The following is a 21,852-nucleotide window of genomic DNA, read 5'->3' as shown; positions in this document are numbered from 1 at the left end:
GATTAGTCGTTTTACTTTTAGTTGAAACTATTCAACTTTTATTTAAATTTTAGAACATCTTTCGCAATAGATAGCACCTCTATTTTATCAATTTGCCTAACACTAAAGAAGTAGCAATAGCTACCGCTACAATCATCAGCAACGAAGGTATCTGCCTAGTTGTTGCTGTACTTCCACCACAGTATAACTTGGCACAGTTTCCGTCAGTATATCGTTTGAACTGTCGAACCATTTCCGACCAGTTGCACAAGCCAACGTTGCACCAGTCAAACATTAGCGCTTTTTCGTTGAGGAAAAATATAACTTTCACCGGTTCCACTGGATCGGCGCATTGGTATTTAACGGCGGCAACATTGGAAGCGAATGGAGTTGAAGCACTCGAACGAAACTTGCGGTTCCGCATGGAGTGAAAGTTGTCCGCTCGTAGTGCGTCCAGATCTTTCAGTGTCCCCAAGGCAGTAAGGAATATCTGAATTTCAGATTCGTGAGTGAAGTAAGCAACTGCTTGAGGATTATCCGGTCGACTGAAGTGCTTCATCATGTCTGCTACTGCGTAGCAGGCAAGATCCGGACTCTTCTCGTAGCCGTAACTATTCTGGTAATAATACTTCAAATCTTCTTTGTACTCCAGCACGTTGACTTGGTCTTTGGTAAGCACACTGCACCACGGACTCAGTTGCTGTAAATGCCACGCTTGCTCATACCGACAGGCATCCCACATGGCTTCTACCTGGTCGACACTCAAATTGTAACGAAAGCCCAACCGCATTGATATATCCGAAAGGGTTTGCGTGAATAAACGTGACGAAACGAATTTAGTCACTTCCGAGTCCGGTTGATTGTTTTTGTCTTTGTTTGTGTCATACGCCGGACAAAAATCGTACGGCTTAAGCAGAGTATCGTCGTTTGGTTCCGGTTCAGCACTGATTTGGTTATACGCGTTATCCCCGAAGAGACCTTCGACAAACGCCTTAAAGCTAGCCTCCGTTCGCTGGGTCGCCGTGTGACGGAACTAAAAAAAGTAGTTGTAGCATATTTTTCTTCACTGAACACTTTCTCTAATTTACCAGATAGCGTTCCTTGACATACGGACCATAGAAAACCTCATTGAATCGGTCCTGCTCTCGTCTAGCTAGAAACTTGAGATCGTTCCATCCTTGCACCGTCAGGAAAGACTCGTAGTCAACCGTTATATTGCTATCCCAGCGCCAATTGCGTAACAGCTCCAAATCATCCGGGCACATTCTGCCAGTATCAGGAGCGGTTCTCCTGTTTTCATAGTTATCCAATATAGAATCGCGAAGCTAGAGGGTATATCAAACAAACTCAAAAATTAATTATGAATTAACAATCGGTACTTTTTCGCAACTCACGTTGTTCAATGTTCTGGAAAGAAATTCGATGTCCTTTTTCCCGGGGAGCCGTGTCCCGTGGCGACTCAGAAGCCAGAACTTGGACGCGCGACAATCTACAAGAGAGCCGAGTTAGACTGGGTCGCGTTATATTTGTGGGTGAAACACTTACCAGGTACGATGTGCTCCCGGCTGGAGATAGATCCTCGGATGACCTCATAGGCAGTTTTGGTGGCAAAGTGTTTCGATTGAGTTCGATCATTATCCTGGCTGTAGCAATACTGTTCGCAGCATCTGCTTTGAGCGTCAACAAGATATGCGAGGCACAGTAAAATGCCCGCGATTAGGCAACTGTGGGAAGACATTTTGAGGTTTAATCTGTAGAGAGAAAAAAAAAACAACATAATTAGCAATCGTTCAGTTAGACTAAAATCATCAATCCTACCAATAAACTAATTATAGTTTTTTATTCTTCTTTAGCACGTGTTTATCGAAGACAAAATATTTTCGCTGTTATTGTAAGAAAAATCTTACAATAACCCAAATAACGTTATTGCGATAGCAGTGGCAAAAAAAAAATTGACAGAATCTCCCCGTCCCAAGCAATAGGTCAACTAATGTTAGCTTCCATGAGCCTAGACCATTTTGATGTCTTGAAGGTGAAGCTTTTTCGGAAAGTTCGTGACCACCTCCACTATCAGACAGTGTTACGTTCTGCTGTTAATAAATATGTTGATGTTAATAAAACTGATGCCTTGAAGGAAAACATGATGGCACAGGCGACAGTACTGCACCGAGCAATGTATGAACAGAGCGCTGGTTACTCGTCGTCTATCAGTGCATAAAAACTCGATATTCATTTTTGTCAGTCAAGCCAAGTGAAAACTACATTGACGCACAGTGGGCCGTGGAACACAATCGAATTGCCATTTGAATTGTCTTCTTCTTCTTCTTCTTGTTTCGTATAGCAACAAATATCAGAATTCAATATGATTTTTCGGGTGCCGCAAAATACGCTGCGCCGCCGGGGACAACAAAATGCGTTGTTTATTTTTGAACTCTACACTCTGCTTTTTTCAGATTTATTAAAATAACTGAATATAGGGTATTTAAAAGACAATAGAAAACCAAAATGCTCCGTACAGATCTTTGAATAGGTAGTTAAACGAGCTGTACTGATGATATTATTATTTATTATTTATTTTATTAAAGACACTTAACACTTATTGTGTGCATTCGTGTCTGGTACTGATGATTATATTTTACTAGCTAAATGAATTAAGTCCAATATGACAATACTAGTTGCATCCCGCGGTGGCGGTATAGAGGAAAACCAAGTTCATTTCATCTTGATATTAGAGTTCCGACATTAGTATTTGTATTTTTCAATTGAAAATTTTTTTGAATTAGCATTTGCAAGAAAATGTTACTTTCCATAACCTTACTTGAAATTGAACAACGCTATGCAAACATTAATTGCTGAAGCTAATGTTGTGCATCACTCTTGCCCAGTTTATTTTCGAAAATAACAGACATAACTTTCAAATATGGTATCTTCGTTGTTCTTTGGTATCTTGAAACTGATCAAATTTTTTCTAATTGATTCTGTATACTGATCAAATGTTTAAATTGACCTGAATTGAATGTTAACATGTTCATAAAATTCTATGGCAATTTCGAATTTTCTGTGAATATACATTTTCTACTAAAACTGTAATTCGTTATATATATTTTTTTCACGAGCTGGTAACTGCAGGAAAAAAAAATGATGTGACATCTTTGCCGCTTTGTGATCGGTGAGTGAGCCAACTTCAAAAAGACAAATAGATATAGAAGGAAGTTTAATTTCTACTAAATTGTACTCAATTAAATATTTTATAGAAGGTTGCCTTTTCGCGTATTAAAGAAAATTTGCTGTATTAGAATAAAAGGTATTCATCAATGGTCCAGAAACCAAATTTAGGGGGAAATTTGGGGCTAGAGTTCTATAGCAATATTTTAGAGAAAAACTTTCTTCTACAAAGTTGTTACATATGATAAAGCGCTTATTGAAAAAGTATCAAAAATTAGGGTGACCAAAATTTTCGATACTATCAAGTATCTAACTTTTTTATTTTTGTGGATAGAAAACCTTGTTCTACAATTTTATAGCTCCAATAATTTTAAGTAACTTTGTTAAAAAAAAGTTTTTCTCTAAAACATTCCCTCCCCCCCCCCCTAAATTTGGTTTCTGAACCATTGTGAATGTTAAAGAGAATATTTTTTCTTCTAAGATAGAGTGCTGCAAAGAAATTATCAAAATACAGACCCCGTTCGATTTAGGCAACACGCCAGAATTTTTTCTGTTGCCAAAATCGAACCATGTCAAAAATGAACGGTTCTCTTTTCATGACTTTTTTAACTTTTTAAGTGGTCAAAGACGACCTTAACAGTACACTCAAAATATTTTTCACGTTATTGTTACGTGAAATTTCCTGTACTTAATCATTTCCTGTCAGTTTTCATGATTTATGTGACAAACATAACATCTACGTGAAAATCACATGCATAATATGTTTTATCACGTAGTATCTACGTGAACTTTGCAACGTCAAACAGAATGAGCTCTCCGTGCGAAAATATACAAGAATCAAAATGGTGAAGCTGTTGTGTAATTCGGACTCTGAACATAAAATTGATTTCATCGATGGCTTGCCAATGAGTAAATTTAGGAAAAACCATAATTCGACATGGAATCTTTAGCTTACAGATTTTGTACAGATTCAGTTCAAAGATCCAGGAGTTACCTGAAGATAAACAGTAGCAGCTAACAGTAATTATAGACGGTGAATGTCTCAATATTTGTCCGTTTTTATGTCGTTCAATCCATTTTCGAATTGGAAATTTTGCATGCCCGTGCGATTTATCAAGCAACATATTTCAAAAAATTCTGAAATCTAATTTCTCTCTTAAGAATTTGGAAAACCACAATCGAAATTAATACGTTTTATAAAACGTAGTAGCTATCCGTTAATCAAATGCTTTTCACTTTGCCGGTAGTTAAATTCTACGTGAAAATCACATGAAACGCATATGTCTACTGAATAATATTCACAGGATAAATCATCTCACCAGATCATGATGAACTCAAATGACAATCACGTAAAATCTACGTGAAAATGACAGTGGAAAATATTCACATAACTTTTCTGGTAATCATAACGTGAAAAATATTTTGAGTGTAGAAATGGCCACCAATGAACTAGTTTTAGTTCCAAGTCGTTTGAGGTGTCGCTTGATGAATTTGGGCTGACGACCCAGATACTTGAAATTACCACCCGAACCAAAATACTTTCCTTTTGGAAGATGTTGAGCTTAAATTGGTCAAAATAAATCAAGCAAACTACAAAAGTAAGACGAGCTCAAATCAAACATTGCTTCAAAATAAAAATATGAAATTATTGTAGTCCTACGTCAACTATGCGGTCGTGTCTTGAATAGCACCCTCCTACTATTTTGTTACAAAATATACAGAGCCTGCAGACAGAATCAAGGTGTTTGCTCAGCGACTGTACGTATTATTATTTTAATTTTTTGAAATATATTCAACAGCACTCGAAAGAATATCGTATATATTTGGCGATATTAGTATTAGCCTGTAGTATTCTTTTGTGCAAAAAACATGTATTTGACAAGGCACAAGCATATCATTCTTGTTGAAAAAGCACCAAGAATTTCTCGTAATGCGTCAAAGTCAGAATTAACTCTATATCTTCGAAAACCAAATCCAATAATACTTACGTTATTTTAACAAGTTCCAGCAAAAAACCTTAACAATCAACAATTCCATTTTTGTTTTTTGCTTGACAATTTTTTTCATTTACCTACAACTACATTCGCTGTATTACAAAGACTGCTAATACACATACGTTTATTATGGTAAAGCTTCAAATAATAATATATCATCTAACCATTTCGAAATGTAAAAGGAAATTCTAATGAATCTTAGTAAATAAACCAAAAATTCACAAGCATTCGCAGGCTCTTACTCTTCTATAAATGTGTTTATGTGGAATTTACTCTTTCGATACTATCCGGTCACGATTATTTAGTGAATATCGAAGATAAAATTGAATGAAGATCTGTTGGAAAATTTACAATTCTTGTTGAATAGTTAATGGTAATCATATTTATGAGATAAACTTTCAATCACCATCAACAGTGGCATTGCAGTTTTTCCTCGATTGCACACGAATAGAAATGTACGAAAAAAAGTTTACCAGTGCAATATGAATAGTACCGCTGCAGTACGAATAGAAGTGTACCGCTGAAATGTACGAATAGAAGAGTACCGCTGCAATCATAGACGACGAGAGACCTGCGGTTTTTTATTCCACTGGTACTGTTGCTTTAACCGGCATGTTTTCTTTCAAGACATCAGTTTTTATGAGGTTTTGAAAGCAGGTTTAGAAATTATTCAAGAATGGAGATTGGTTCAAACTTTTCGGATAACTTTTACCTTCGAGACATCATTTTAGTCTAAGCTCATGGAAGCAAAAATATATTGACCCATTGGGACGGGGAGACTCTGTCAATTTTTATATCGATATTGATACAGAGAATATCACGGGGAACGGATGGTGTCCATTCACGTCGTCTGTGTTAGGGATGCTCGCATGTAATTGGTTCATTTTTCGCGTAAGTTTCCCTGTAACTTTTTATCAATTTTGACCGTTGAGCAGTGAAGTAATAATGATAACTAGCGTTTTAAAAAATTGTTACACATTTTATCTATCCAACAACATATTGGTTATTGTTATCCGTCATGTGGTTATGCTGTTATTAACGTTTGAAATCTGACGCAACATTTGCCAGTTTCATTTCCAATTTTACAGAATGCATCCCAGTAAAGTTAACAAAGACGTAGTCCCACGTCAAAAATCAACTTAATAACCCAACATTGATTTAATTTTAAAAATTGTACAAGAGACATTGCACCGAATAATGATTATGAACGGTTTTAGAATAAATCGATCTTACACTTGAAAGACATTTTGTATCAATTGTGCATTTGGTTAACAATAGATTGTTAATGAAAATCTATTTCTCTGGAATGCACAGTGGTACGAAACCTTAAAGTCGTGAACTTTTTTTTATTTACTCTCCCAATACTGTTCATTTTCTATATATGTACGGTTTTTTTGGTGCTACAAAATCTAACGTCTTGCACTTTAGAGAAATGGCGTCTTTAGTAAAATGTAGATAATGTTGAAACAAAAAACTGTGTTGTAGACACTTTCTTTCTAACTCTTCTTAACTTGGAGATATAACATTTTATATTGGACTAGTACTTGATATTTTTTTTTTATTGCTTTATTAAGGTGGCTTCAGCCACAGGCTGGTTCGCCACCGTACTTGAAATTCGTTTTTTTGAACATTTAAAAACTGTTATGTTCAGAACATTTACCTACAACTTTTTAGAAGACACAAAAAAGCTTCGTCACAGGCCGAGTTATTGCCAAAAATGTAAAAAAAAACCTAAATTAATCCACCTAGTGGTGAAACCCAGCCTTTCTCATTCGAACTTATTATTTGTTAAAATAAATTTACACCATCACTTAAATATGAACATATGAACATACATTAACACATATACATGCAAATAACATTAAATTCTTTCAAATATATGATGCGATTCAGTTTTTGATTCGGGTATAATCGATTTGTACTCATATACTGCGCATAAATATTTAGATTGCTTATGTCAACGTCAGTCAGTAGATTTCAAATAAGGTATAATTAAATGTTGTTCCTTATATATTAATTTGAATGATCTTACCAGTGGAAATGAAATTCTTTAAAGTAGTTGATATTACTGATCGTTTCTGAGGGGCATCCAATGAATGGCCAAATATCAATCAATATGGGTTCTTGAAACCTGGATTATACCCAGTGGCCAGAATCATACCTCAAACCCAATTTTTAATCCAGATGACAGCTTCTGGTTGCTTGATAATCATAAAATCAATAATCCACCATAAAATTGCCGAACTGCCTAATCTGGGTATTTCTATGGCGAAGCTGGCGACAGTTCCCGATTAACAGCCTAAAGTGACAAATATCATCCAATACGATTTGAGGAAGCGGTATGACATCCTGAGGCCAGAAATCATCTTCATACGCAATTTTAAATTTCTAGACAGTAGCTTCCGGTTTCTGGAAACCAGTCTAAAAGGATCAAACATTACGCATGTGAGTTTTTCAGTACCCGGATGATGCTCAGGGGCCAGCAATCAACTTCATACTTCATTTTGAAATCAGAATTTGCGACTTCCGGTTTATGGAAAACATCCTTTAATTGCCAAATAAAATCTAATGAAGGTATATTAACTCTATTGAATATTGATGTTGTATTTGAAGGAATAATTGGAGCATAGTATTTGAAATTTGACGTAATATTTGTACTGAATAAATAGTTTTTCTATCATAATGACTCCTAATTTCGAACTTTGATCAAAGCAGCTAGTTGACCTTTGGAGTTTGATTTTTTTTAAGTTTGAGGAACAACCTATTCGTTTTTCTTTAAATAAGTCGTGTAATCTTTAAGAGAATAGATTTTCAATATTTTCACAATTTAACTCATAATGGTTAAAATAAAAGTTCGATTACACTGGTCAACACAAGTGTTGCCCCGAAGGTCAAACTAAGAAAAAATGAAAAATGATAGCTTTTCCAATGAATTTTTTTCTTTGCAGGGCAACTATTGTGAGCTATAGAGCAGCATTTTTTCGATTTTGTCAACCAGTGTTATAATCAAATTAAATGGGTACCAATAAAGCAACTAAACCTTCAATTTAAAACCAAGATTGTTAAAATCAGTCATGCCATCTTTGGTAAAACGAGTGAATTTAAAAAAGTTTTCTGAACACGTTTTATTTCATAACCTTCGAACTACATGTTCAACCTTCATAAAATTCGTTATTTTGGGGTTTTGAAGACAGTCCGTTCATTTGATACCTATTCTGAGATAATGGAGCTTCATAACTTTTACATTTTGATACATAACAGACAAAGTTACAGTCCGATTATAATAAAATTCAATAGAGTCTTATCAGGCAACTAGACCTTCCTATTGCAACTTATTTTGTGAAAATCCGTCTTTCCATCTCTGAGAAAGGTGGATGTGTTCAAGCAGTCTTAGAAACATGTTTCTTGTCATAGCCTGATTTCCCATTATTATACATAACGGACAAAGTTAAAGTCCAATAACAATAAAATTCAATAGGGTCTTATGAGGCAACAAGACCTTCCATATGACACTAATTTTGTGAAAACCGGTCCAGTCCTCTCTGAGAAAAGTGAGTGAGTTTAAACAGTGTTGGAAACACGTTTCTTTACATAACTTTTGAACTGCATGTCCAATCATTATAAAATTATTTCACAAACTAGTTGGACGTTCCCGGCGATGCTCGGGATCAAAGTTTTCAAAATTAGGAGTCATTATTTATAATTAATTGCAATATTAGCACAACTCACTTCAACAAAATTTCACATCTTATACGTCCATCATCACTTTTAGTACTCCAGTATTCTAAGAAAGCACAGAACGAAAATACTCATATTGGATTGCATTTTCTGATAATGGGCTGTTTTACAGAAACTGGAAGTCGCCATTTCGGATATCAAAATGACGGAGTCCCACTTTCGGAAGTATTGAAATGGTTGGCCAAATACCACTTCAGGTTATTTTCCTGAAATCATAAGTCGCCATTTTGTAAAATGTGTGGGGTCATTTCAGTTCCGAATATACCAAATTCGGGTGATGTCCGGATATTCGATAATCGTTTACAGTAAAAACTCTTTTTATGTAACTTTTGAAAGAAAGTAATCGAAGTAATAAGAATTGAGCATGATGCTTCTATACATCTAAAAAAAGACATGTGAATTTTTATAACGAAAATGATTGTTGGTGTCCAAAGAAAAACGTCTGAGAAGAAGTTAATGCTTTAATCCACAAAACTACGTAGAAATTAAAAAAAAATAATGCATGAGTCGCCTCCTAAACGATGTTTAAACCAATGAAATGCGGCCTTTCCTCCTGCCAAATGTCCCAAGATCTAGTTTAGGTAAAAGTAAAAAAGTAAATCGGATCCCGTAATGTGTTACCATTCACAAAACTACGAAAACATCAGAAATGTATTTTTTTTCTGCTCGACTTTACGCACATAATCAAAACATGGATTTTTCTGCAAAAAAATATTTGCAGATGTTGAAGCAACAATATTTGTTTAAATGAAAAATAATTGCATATCATAGGTTTGAATTTTGATTGGCAAATTGAGCCCAACTATTCATGATTTTGCATGTTTTACAAAGCGTTATTTTTACTCAAAGTCATTCTTTTCTTAAACAGTTTTTCTAAATATCTTTCTTAAACATAAACAAACATTTTATTATAGAAAAATCACAGATTACAGCTTCGGGTTTTGATTTAGTGGCAAATCCTGCTTGAAAAATCGTAATTTTGCATGTTTCACGTAGTTTTGTGAATAACATCTCGAGTTTTAGTAATCAGATACCTGATATTTTTTCTCAAACGTCTTTCTTAAACATCAACAAACATTTTAATAAAAAAGAAACACATGTCATCTCTTTGAATTTTGATTTGGAGACGAATTGAGAATAAAGTCATAATTTTGCATGTTTCACGCAGTTGTGTGAATTATATCTCAAGGTTTAGTGATCGGATACTAAATATTTTTCCTTAAATGTCTTTCCTGAGCATTAACAAATATTTTAATGTAAAAAGAATCATATGTCATCGCTTTGCATTTTGATTTAGAGGCAAATTTAGCACAAAAAGTCATAGTTTTGCATGTTTTACGTAGTTTTGTGAATAATATCTCAATTTTTAGTAATCAGATACTAATAATTTTCACTCAAATGTCCAAAAAATGATCCAACAAACATTTTAATTAATAAAGAATCATATGTCATCGCTTTTAATTTTGATTTAGAGGCAAATTCAGCACAAAAAGTCATAATTTTGCATTTTTACGTAGTTTTGTGAATTATATCTCAAGTTTTAGTTAACAGACACCCATTATTTTTACTCAAATGTCTTTCCTGAACATTAGCGAACATTTTCATGTAAAAAACCTACATGCCACCGCTTATATTTTTGATTTAGAACGATTCAAAATGATGGTTACTGTACACCTCAGAGACGGAGGGAATAATATCAATAAGATCAAGCGTTAAGGAATTCCATTTTTATATAGTAGATGGTTCAAAAAATAAGCCCCTTCTTTTGATACCAATTTTGTTCAAATCGGTTGTGTAGTTTTTGAGATAATGAAGTTTTGTGATTTTCACATTTTGATACATAACCTCGAAACTAAAAATCCGATTACATAAAATTCAATGGGGTCTTATAGGACGACTGGACCTTTCATTTGCAATTAATTCCATTGAATTCGGTCCAGCCATCTCTGAGAAAATCGAGTGAGATTGTGAGAGCGTTACATACATACACACACACATACACACACACACACACACACATACAGAAAATGTTCAGCTCGTCGAACTAAGTCGATTGATATACGAGCTCGTCGAACTAAGTCGATATGGGAAAAACGTGATGGTGTTATTTTTTTGTTCCCATGCACTTTTCGTGTTCCTTATGGGTCCTATAACAACTGTGTAACTTTTCAGATCGATTGGTGAAACGCCCGATTTGTGCCCGATTTTTAAAGCTTTCATACGATTTTATATGGGAAAAACCACTTTTTCAAAACTTTTCCTATGTCCAGTTGGCTCCAAAAAATATATCAATACTTGATAAATATAGGAAATTTTCCTGGGAAAAACTCGTCTGAAGACCGCAACGCGCTACCTAGCTTGTGAAAAAAGATATTCACCCCACACTGATTGAATATCTGACGAACGGCTCACCATTGAATTTTACTAGCAATACTGCTGCAGCATGCTGCTGTTGGAAATTCAACCATGTGATGAGAAATGATATCGCTTGAATTTATCTTGGAGGCTTCTCCGAAGATACTATGAGCAAAAATCACACTTTGAAAATTAATTCCACGCGAAATTATTTCTCATACTTAAGCAAGTTTGCAATAGCAGCATGCTGTTGCATACAGCAGTGTTGCTGGAAAATTTCAATGGTAAGCCGTCCGTCAAATTCAATCAGTTTGGGGTGAATAGCTGTTTCTACAAGCATCGTAGCGCCTTACGGTCTTCAGAAGAGTTTTTCCTAGGAAAATTTCCTACAAATATTATGCATTGATATTTTTTTAAGAGCCAACTTGACATCTCTAGAGAATAAGTATTCAAAAAGTGGATTTTCCCATATAAAATCGTATGGAAACATTAAAATCGGGTGCAAATCGGGCGTTTCACCGATCGATCTGAAAAGTTACACAGTTGTTATGGGACCCATAAGGAACACGAAAAGTGCACGGGAGCTAACATTTATTTTTTGTCCCACCCTAATGGAGGGGTGTCGAACTAATATGGACATTAGGGTGTCCCAAAATTGCACAAGTCTGGGGCTCACCCTCCAACTGATAGAAAATGGTGTTACGAACAAACTTTTGTTCGGCGGCAGCTCTAGAAAATGATGTTTTCAACTGGCCCCGATGACTTATTTGAAAAAATCGGTTTTTCTTATGTTAAATCCAAAAAACATGTCCAGTTATTCAATTTTCCATGAAACCTAATCCTTTTATATTTTTTACAGGTTCCTTAGGGTCTAAACTATAAGGGGAAAGTTCGTTTCGGATTGATTATCGTCAATTTATTTTCCTAAAAAAAATTCTATCGTTTGGAAAAGAGATTTTTCAAGTATACTTTGACATTCAATCAATAAAAGTGGGTATTAAACCAAATGCTCTCACCAACTGAATACCATTAAAAGTTGGGAAATTTTATGGGTTAGAACATTGCCAAAGACTACATGGCTCTGAAATAACTTGATTTTGAGTTATTCGTGATTGACTGTGGAATAAAAAGTTACATTTTGATGTTTTCCAATACTAAAATGTTCATTTGCCGTATCATATAGTATTATGATTTCAACTAAATCTCCTGCTACTCAAAAGGCCCGTTCTGCAGGGTCATTGATAATTGTTAAGCTTCAACATTTCGATTTGGCTTCAAGATAATTCTTTCTATCCAGGCCTTGGGATCTTCCTGAATAAAAAAAAACTTGATATCAAGCCGTAGTCTATCGAAATAACTTTAGTGACTTCTTTGTGAGTCCACTAAGCTTTTTACAGATGAAAATTTTTTCACTCTTGAATTGTCGTTTTCACTGCTCACCTTTTTCAAGTTTTGTACCACCTTCCTCTTCGTCATCATTCACATTTTTATCGAAAAATACCAGGCTAACTTCGTGAAGATACCACAAATGCAGTATGCAGACCCGGCACCGTACCGAAGTCATCGGAGATTGCGGGTCCGAGTCCCATCTGAAGAAGTTTTTTTTTTCTAATTTTAAGCCGCACTTTCTGTTCATGTTCATTTTTCGCATCCTCGTTAGATTACATACATTTCCTCCCCTTTAGTAAACTTGATAATATTTATTCAATTTCTTCACTCGACCTTGATTATTGTAGGAAAACATTAAAATTCAGCTTTTTATTTCACAGTAAATTACGAATAACTCAAAATCAAGTAATTTTAGAGCCATGTAGTCTTTGGCAATGTTCTAACCCATAAAATTTCCCAACTTTTAATGGTATTCAGTTGGTGAGAGCATTTGGTTTAATACCCACTTTTATTGATTGAATGTCAAAGTATACTTGAAAAATCTCTTTTCCAAACGATAGAATTTTTTTTAGGAAAATAAATTGATGATAATCAATCCGAAACGAATTTTTTCCTTATAGTTTAGACCCTAAGGATCCTGTAAAAAATATAAAAGGATTAGGTTTCATGAAAAATTGAATAACTGGACATGTTTTTTGGATTTAACATAGGAAAAGCCGATTTTTTCAAATAAGTCATCGGGGCCAGTTGAAAACATCATTTTCTAGAGCTGCCGCCGAACAAAAGTTTAATCGTAACACCATTTCCTATCATTTGGAGGGTGAGCCCCAGACTTGTGCAATTTTGGGACACCCTAATGGACATATGTGTTATCCCTAAAACATCCACATGTCAAATTTGGTTCCATTTATTTGGTTAGTTCTCGAGATGTGCAGAACATTGTGTTTCATTTGTATGGGACCCCTCCCTTCCAGAAGAGGGAGGAGTCCCGAACTATCTTAGTAGTCTTTTCCGGCCCCTAAAACCTCTATATACAAAATTTCACGCCGATTGGTGCAGAAGTTTCGGAGCCAATATGGATCAAACAGACAGGACTGCATTTTTATATGTTTAGATTTCCTGTTATTTTATTCTAGCGGGATTCGTGTTTTGAATCTCAACAGGGTTTGCTCGAAAAACTCGTAAACCAATAGCAATTCAATTTGTTTTTTTTTATCACACATGATCCATTGATGAGTTGCAAATATTACCACCAAATCTACCTCTTCTCGAGATGTCTGTGAAAATAGCAGCAATATATTTTTAGAAAAGAAGGCTGAGAATAAAATACGTAAGTCACTGAACAAACGAATTGATTCTGTCTGTGGACTCTGTAACCTTTGTAACTAAAAATCCCTCTAAGTCCCACACTACCTTTTCATACAGCCCCCAGGGCTGTATACCTTGTAGTATTTCAGTAGATTCACACCAATGATCCAAAAGTTGTCCTGTAGAATGACGTTTAGCTGTGAAATCTATCGAATTCATTACGTAAATTCAAACAACGAAAGCAAAATGTAACACATTGTCGAAAAACGCAGTTTCCGATCCAGTGATGAAATCACGTCACGTAATGATATCTATATCCAGCATTGTTTACGATACTCATTGTGCCCTATAGTAGGTACCGGAGCAAACAAACATTGTGTTGTCAAGGTGATCCTCAAAGTCATCGAGCTTTTTACTTGGGATTTCGGGAGTACAATCAGAGTTGTGAGCTAATTTGAGCAAAACATATCTGAGTAATTACTGTTGCTGAATTTACTAAACCTGAATTTGTCAGAGAAAGAACCACATTATAGCAAAATTACTTCCGCAGTAGTGTGCACCGATCAATTTGCTCCGCTTTATTTTCGATTGATATTCACAGATATGAGCATTTCAACAGCTTACACAACTCACCTTTTTTTAACGCCAGCGCCAACTTTTTCCATATGACTTTATTCATTCGTATTACTAATCCGGAAAAGTGGATTCCGGTAACCAGTTTAAACTGCCAAAGCGGAACGAGCCGAGTGGATACCAAATTTCGTGGTAATAATGAAATGAGATATTTAGCTCTATTATTACGAAGATGATAATCTGTCAATGTTTTATTGATGACTAGCTGACCCGGAAAACTTCGTCTCGCCCATTTTTGTGTTTAATTTAATAATTTTAGACATTCCAAACTCATTGATTCCTTGCGATTTGTTTATAGTCTAAAAATGCACGACGAATCGGCCATAGGATATGATCAAAGTCAAAAGGCAAATCGTTTGAAATGATTGGTTTTATCGGAATGACAACATCCTCGACTTTTGGCTTCTGTACACCTCCTCTATTCTGAAAATATTCATGTATTCGATCATTTTCAGCTGTTTTTCTGGCATCAATCTGATTCCGCAAATACCCATATTGGGTGGTGTTCAGTAATTTTGTTGTTTTCCAGAAACTAAAAGTGGTCATCTTTGAATTCTGAATCGTGTCCAGGGTTAACGCTTGGCTTCTATGCATCATCTAGATTACGGAAATATTTATATTAAGCAATATTCGGTCTTTTTCGGCAGTTTTTCCGAATCCGAAAGCCGCTATATTGGATATCAAAATAGCATTTGGAGACAAATTCTGGCCCTTGGGCGTCATTCTGGTTCAAGAAACACCCATATTGGGTGTTATTTGGTCTTTTTCGGCTGTTTTCCAGAAACCAAAAGTCGCCATCTTACAATTCATAATGGTGCATGTGGTAATTTTTTAGCTTCTGATTCCGGAGATACTCATAGTGGGTGATATTTGGTCATTTTCGGCTGTTTTCCAGAAACCGGAAGTCGCCATCTTGGATTTCAAAATGGCATTTGAAGAAAATTTCTGGCCTCTGAACGTCATACTGGTTAAAGAAACACTCATATTGGGTGGTATTTGGTCATTTTCGGCTGTTTTTCAGACACCGGAAGTCGCCATCTTAAAATTCAAAATGGTGTATGTGATCGATTTCTAGTTTCTGTGCATCATTCTGGTTCCGGAGGGGCTCATATTGGATGGAAATCGGCCATTTTCGGCTGTTTTCCAAAAACCGGAAGTTGCCATCTTACAATTCAAAATGTTGTCTGAGGTCGACTTGTGGCTTCAGAGCACCATTGCGATTCCGGAAATACCCATATTAGAAACCGGAAGTTTCCATCTTAAATTTATAAATGGCGTATTGAGTCAAGTTTTGACTCCTGTGCATCGACCTGATCATTGTAGGCTGTTTTCAAAAAAACCTGGTTGAAATATCTGTTTAGCTTGTATGGGACACCTGCCTCCCCTTCCAGAGTACAGAGGAGTATCAAAGCACAATAGAAATTTATGTTTGATTTGTATAAAAGCCCTTCCATCCAGAAGTGGAAGGGGTGTTGAACCACCTTTAACATATTTTTTGCCCCCAAAAGCCTCCACAGGCTAAATTTGGTTTCATTTACTCTAATCGAAAAAAAAGTTCTGGAGTTGTGAAAAAAATTGAGTTTCATTTGTAAGAAACCCTGTCGAACCATTATGGACATATTTGTTACATAAAAAAACATTCACAAATTTGGTTATATTTGCTTGATCGGTTCTCGAGCTGTGCGAAATCCGTGTTTCATTTGTATGGGACCCCACCCTTCCAGAAACGGGAGGGGTCTCGAACTACCTTAGTCACCTTTCTCGGCCCTAAAAGCTTTTTATACAAAATTTCACGTCGATCGGTTCAGTAGTTTCCAAACCTTTATGGATCAGATAGACAGACAGAGCTGCATTTTTATATGTTTAGATAGTTGAACCGATCACCGTGACGGTAGCCACCAGTCGAGCGTGCTTCTATTTGTATTTAATTTTCGGTGGTAGCTTTTAAAGGATGATTGCAAAATAACTGTCGAGAGTCACCTATTTTAAATTGCTGTCATATTATTGTTGTTCATTCCGCCTCCTGCGATCTCATTTCTTCGTTGTATAGAAATTTTATTTTCGTGAATTCCACCATTTTCCTTTACCTTTTTTTAGTTTTCTGGCCGTAACAGTTTGCCTTGGATGAAGACGAACACAGCAAAACAAAGCCAGCTCAAATCAGACGCTCCGTTGTAAAGTTATGGACGGTCGCACATATATGTAACTTTATTTTATATATAAGAAGATATTAATACATCACTATTGCATTTTTGTGAAAAAAAAACAATAGGACTGCCCTACATTTACTGTCGTTTTTCCACGCTGTATGGTATCGAAACAAAAACAAACGACATGTTGGAATGTTCAAAGTTGGAACCTTTCTTCTAATTCTGAGCAAAGCAAACTAAAGTCTGCTAGCTTCGATTAAAAGGTCGGTGTTGAGTCAGACCGGACCAAGTGACATTTTGATCATTTCGAGAAAAACGAGTTTAATGTTTGTTGCTCTGGGAATTTTGAAGTTTTCAATATTTTCGCGCAGTTTTGATGTTATAAGTTGGAGTAACTCTCTAACTGTATCATGCAATGTGACAATTGAAAAAAAGGAGTGCCGTGAGCTCAAAAAGGACAGGTTTGTAACTGATTAAATGTACTTGGTCCACTCTGATTGAATCAAAGAAGAATCATTAATGACTTAGTCCATTATGACTGAACAATTGAACAAATACAGTCGTCGTTCGATAACTGCAACATGTTTACATTGCAGTTATCGAATACCGTTCGATAACTGCAACACTTGACACATGCCAAAATTTAGAGGGGGGTCCGTCACTACCATTACTGTTTTCAATTATGTCGATATGTATTTTTTTAACAAAATAGTGGCAAAAATAGCAGAAAACTAAAATAGACAAGCTATTCGATTAATCAATTTGATATTCATATTTCCGCATCATAATTTATTGCGTTTTAGTAACTACTTTACATAACTAACATGTAGGCGAAGATAAAGTTCATCACTACAATAGACCATTTTACGAGACTTTTCTGAACTCAATTCATGAATGAAATTTTGACAGAAAGCTCGGAACCGCTGGCATAACGCAAGTAAAAAAAACATCAATGTCAGCAGGATCCGTAACACCTGTCAGTTCGTAAAATGGTCTATATAACGCTCGGTCACAAAGTTTTGTTTGTGATCTACTATGCACTGCCTCGCTGAGTAGTGAAAGCTAGCCAAACAATGCACAAAGGATTTTATTTCTCTTATAATACTTACGAAAAGTGAACCACATAACATGGTGATTTTGCTTCATTGATGAATAGTGGAGATCTATAATCCCCCATCTAGAATGAAGAGACAACAAGTAAACGAAATCGAAAGAAATTAAAGAGTCCTTTTGAAATATTTTTAGAGATTCAACAATTTTCATTTTCGAATGCATTCAGAATCCCCCCGCGAGATCTGCCACTTCAATGTCAAATGTGACTTTGACATCAGATTTGACAGATTGCGGTCCGATAACTGCAAAGTTGTTGCAGTTATCGGTCTTGCAGTTATAAAGCGTTGCAGTTAAAAGTTTTGCAGTTATCGAACGGCGACTGTAATTGTAGTCCATTGATCGTCGAACAGTCAAAAAGTTTTTAATCTACATGGTTAGCTTCTGCGACATCAACAATTATTGAAAATAGTTTGAATAAACTTTAAACTGTGTTTGTTCCAATAAATCAATGGTAGGAGCGAAATGTTTTAATGGAACAATTAATGGTTAATTCACTCAATTAAGTTATTCGTAATCATCCACTTTCTCTGCAACTTTGACCAAAATTGCCGTAATTGATAATGGACTGGATGGTTTCCTAGTGTTTCGGTTCTGGAATTTCTGTCACGTTTGGATGTAGTGCTTTAAGGACAGCTTCATGAAAAGTTGGGACAGGTTCTTCATTATTGATTAGAAAATAATATTGAATAGATATTGACAACATGCTTTACACACTTAAATGTCAATCGAGTCAGCTTCTTCTTGTATTAATATGAAAGGTCTTCTCCAAACAATCGCTTGTGTTGCCTTTAGCTTCGTAATTTCATTACGGGCATAAAGCTAATTAGCTTGCATAAAACAGTAACAAACATACACTTACAACTAATTTCAACCTCCTGAGGATATAATTCATTGGTAAAATCATCAAGTTTTAAGTCAGTATTACTACTGTAACTTGAAATTCTTTCTGATATTGTGGAATGTTGTGTCACCCACACGAATGACTAACGTTCCTCATTTACGTGTTCAATCAGAGTGGACCATGTACATTTTCCTCATTTACTGGTAAAGTATACTTTTTTGACTAACGGGCAAAGAAGCATTCCGATAAGTTGCCTGATAGTGTTGAAATTCATTTATGTTGACTTCAAACCGATGCTGTAAATTCCGATAATTTCAACTTTTTTCTGCTTAACACATGGTTCACTTTGTCTGCACACTATAAGGCATTATATCAGGTCATGTTAGTGACAGCAATAAACGGTCCAAAAACACATTCAAAACTACGGCAGTGCGTGAAACTTTACAGATTTCGATGGGGGGTGAGTGAAAGAGTTCTCTGATACAAAGAAATCCGGAAAAACGCTTGAAAATTCTTCCGTTCGTTCGCTTTTATCAATAGCTGACCGAAGGCAGTCTCCTTGAAAATAAACACTTGGTCCATTCTGACTGAACACTGTAATCGCTTTTCATTGGTCATGCAGATAAAAATCATGCTGTTATTTCTGCTGTTTTAGAGATAAATAAAATCTGATTGTTGTGTGATGTAGCTTAAGAAAATCTTTATCCAATACTATCGTTAACTTGTTTTTTTTTCAGTTTTGCGACTTGGTCCGGTCTGACTTAACACTGACCAAATAGACACGGACTCTGGTCCTACTGAAACCAACTTCCTGTCGAGGATCGAACGTACGACGACTGGCTTGTTAGCTCTTTATCGTATCTCGAAACCAGCTGGAATGCTGTTTTAAATCTAAACAAAATATTGACATATGTATATTAGAGCACTTAAAAATGCGTGACAACCAAATTCCAAATATTATAAACGCACTAAATCTGCTCAACAACTCTTATGAAAACTTGAACCGTTCATTTCTTGACACCACGAATCAGGAGAATCACGTGCTTGTGCTAGTTTAATTATTTTATAGTGGTAGGTATCGGATTCAGGATTGTTAAAAAAGATCGCCAGTTTATTGGTTTTTCACTCTGCCAGCTAACTACAGCACCTATATTTTTTCTGCATGACGTTTTCTTAAGTGTTGTTTTTATTAATTTGTCAATTTTTAAATAGCCTTCACGAAACATGAATCAATTTTGATGAAACCGGTTTCATTTTACAGAAAAATTATCCTGGTTTCCTAGTATTACTTGAGTATTTGACGTGACCAATGGGTACCGGAAATGTTCCGGATTCTAGGAGTGTGTATCAAAATGTGCATTTTTGCAACGCGTAGAACCTTTCATGACATCTTGTTTATTTTAGGTTTATATGTTTCCAATAAATTAGGATTCATTCCGAGTTCATTGGTACCCAGAGGATGAAAATCTGCCGAAGAACCAGTTATTATTTGTAATTTTGGGAAACTAGAATAGTTTTCCAGTAAAATGAAACCGGTTCATCAAAATTGATTCATTTTTCGTAAAGTTCTGACTATTTAAAAATTGACAAAACATTGCCTGTCTCAATCATTTTGTCTACCCCCTGTATACAGGATGTGGCAGTGCGTGAAAGAGATAATCGACGATAGAAATTCGAGGGTCGTCGTCATGTGCCAAATGTGCCATACGTCTGGCTTCATTCAATTAACCAAAGACAATAGCATTGTTGGAGTTCACATTTTCTCTTGTGTATAGAGTCACGAAAGAACTAGCTTTGCGGTGAAGCTTGCCTTATTTAGTTTGATTACAATTAATCAATAAACAGCCAGTATCTTTAAACTATCGTCTCAATACTGTCTCAACGCTTATTCCAATAATCACTTTCGCCTTCTTCCTATCGAAAGAAGAAACGCGGCACTTAACAAAAATCTATCGTTCATTGTCCTGCCTCAACGGTTCTTGGAGTGTGTTAGACATTTTTGTAGACATTCAAAAGAACAGAGCACACAAAAACCGGTTTATTTATGATTTTGTTTTATCTATGTGATCCTTGCTTTTATAGGTATGTTGCTAGAAAAGCTAAACTGAGATGATTGTTGTAGAGACATGCAACCTAGCCCTTGAAATATGTTGGATTCAACCGGCAAATCTGTTCTACACACTTTCTATGCGTCACTGATGTTCTGATGATCTCAGCGAATATTCAACATGCTAATAAACGCCCCAAGACAATGCAGTGCTGTGCAGTAGCAATACAGAGGCTGCTGTACACGATGCTAACCATACAGTAATCACTTACCTATCAGATAGTAGCTAGACGCAACTATTTTGTACGCATGCAGCCTCTCAGGTTGATAAGTGGACACTTGAACTTGAAGTATGACAATGCCGCTGACCGATGCGAAGAAATAACCTGTTACGACTTAAAAGCCTCCGCCCATCAATGGAGGTTGTGCAACTCTATCACCTCACGATAGGTCAGCTCCGGATGTATGATCGTATTTCAAGTGAAAAGTTCGCACAACTTCGAATAGATCACAGAGCTGATTGTCACGTACCCACAGAGCAATTCGGATCACTAAATTACCGTTTCTCCCTGCAAATGACCTGCGGTCATTTGGAAGACTGTCACGATCTTCTATTATACGCACTCGTAGGTAAACGCATAACAACTACCGCGAGAGAGGTTCCAATACCGACTGACGCGCTATTCAAGCCGCTTAACTCATACTGTGTATGGGTTTATATTGAAACATAACATGACACATGAGAGAATGTTTGAAGTGTGAAGAGGAAACTAAAAAAACGCGCTCGCCATCGAAGAGTGGAGACGAACTTTAGCTGTGTTCATGTATTGTTGTCGGGAAAATGCAATATTTTTTCCATTTTCCTATTCTGCATCGAGAACGAAGATTAAGTTACAATGGCAGTGGGTACGTTGAAGTCATCATCGGTCAACCGTCTGTAGACGGTGTTTTGAACAGATTGGCGTGTCGCATATAACCTGCGGGTTTGCTATCCGATGTGTCAGTAACCTCTTTGCGCAAAAGAACAGCGTTTACATTAAGGCTAAATACAGTCGTCGTTCGATAACCGCAACATGTTTACATTGCAGTTATCGAATGCCGTTCGATAACTGCAACACTTGACACATGCCAAAATTTAGA

General features: G+C 35.9%; 1 protein-coding gene across 1 annotated transcript; it reads right to left on the bottom strand.

The window, feature by feature from the left end:
• Positions 1 to 2: 2 nt before the first annotated feature.
• Positions 3 to 21,402, bottom strand: LOC129722663 (multiple inositol polyphosphate phosphatase 1-like). The gene is made up of 5 exons (XM_055676283.1): positions 20,985 to 21,402; positions 1,525 to 1,730; positions 1,374 to 1,468; positions 1,068 to 1,304; positions 3 to 1,012 (listed from the first exon to the last, which is right to left on the bottom strand). Exons 2-5 carry the CDS (start codon positions 1,715 to 1,717, stop codon positions 80 to 82), a joined length of 1,458 nt encoding a protein of 485 aa, XP_055532258.1. The 5' UTR covers positions 1,718 to 1,730; positions 20,985 to 21,402; the 3' UTR covers positions 3 to 79.
• Positions 21,403 to 21,852: the final 450 nt, after the last annotated feature.

This window comes from Wyeomyia smithii, chromosome 2 (genome assembly GCF_029784165.1).
Source record: "Wyeomyia smithii strain HCP4-BCI-WySm-NY-G18 chromosome 2, ASM2978416v1, whole genome shotgun sequence".
Lineage (NCBI taxonomy): Eukaryota > Metazoa > Arthropoda > Insecta > Diptera > Culicidae > Wyeomyia > Wyeomyia smithii.
Note: the sequence above shows the minus strand (reverse complement) of the source record. Positions and strands in the feature narration are given on the sequence as shown.

Excerpts from the sequence above, each read along its gene's own strand:
- LOC129722663 (XM_055676283.1), bottom strand. The coding sequence starts at position 1,717 with ATGTCTTCCCACAGTTGCCTAATCGCGGGCATTTTACTGTGCCTCGCA. Across the intron at positions 1,469-1,524 it reads CCGGGAGCACATCGTACCTG|ATTGTCGCGCGTCCAAGTTC; the intron begins GTAAGTGTTTCA and ends GCTCTCTTGTAG. Across the intron at positions 1,305-1,373 it reads TTTCCAGAACATTGAACAAC|CTTCGCGATTCTATATTGGA; the intron begins GTGAGTTGCGAA and ends TATACCCTCTAG.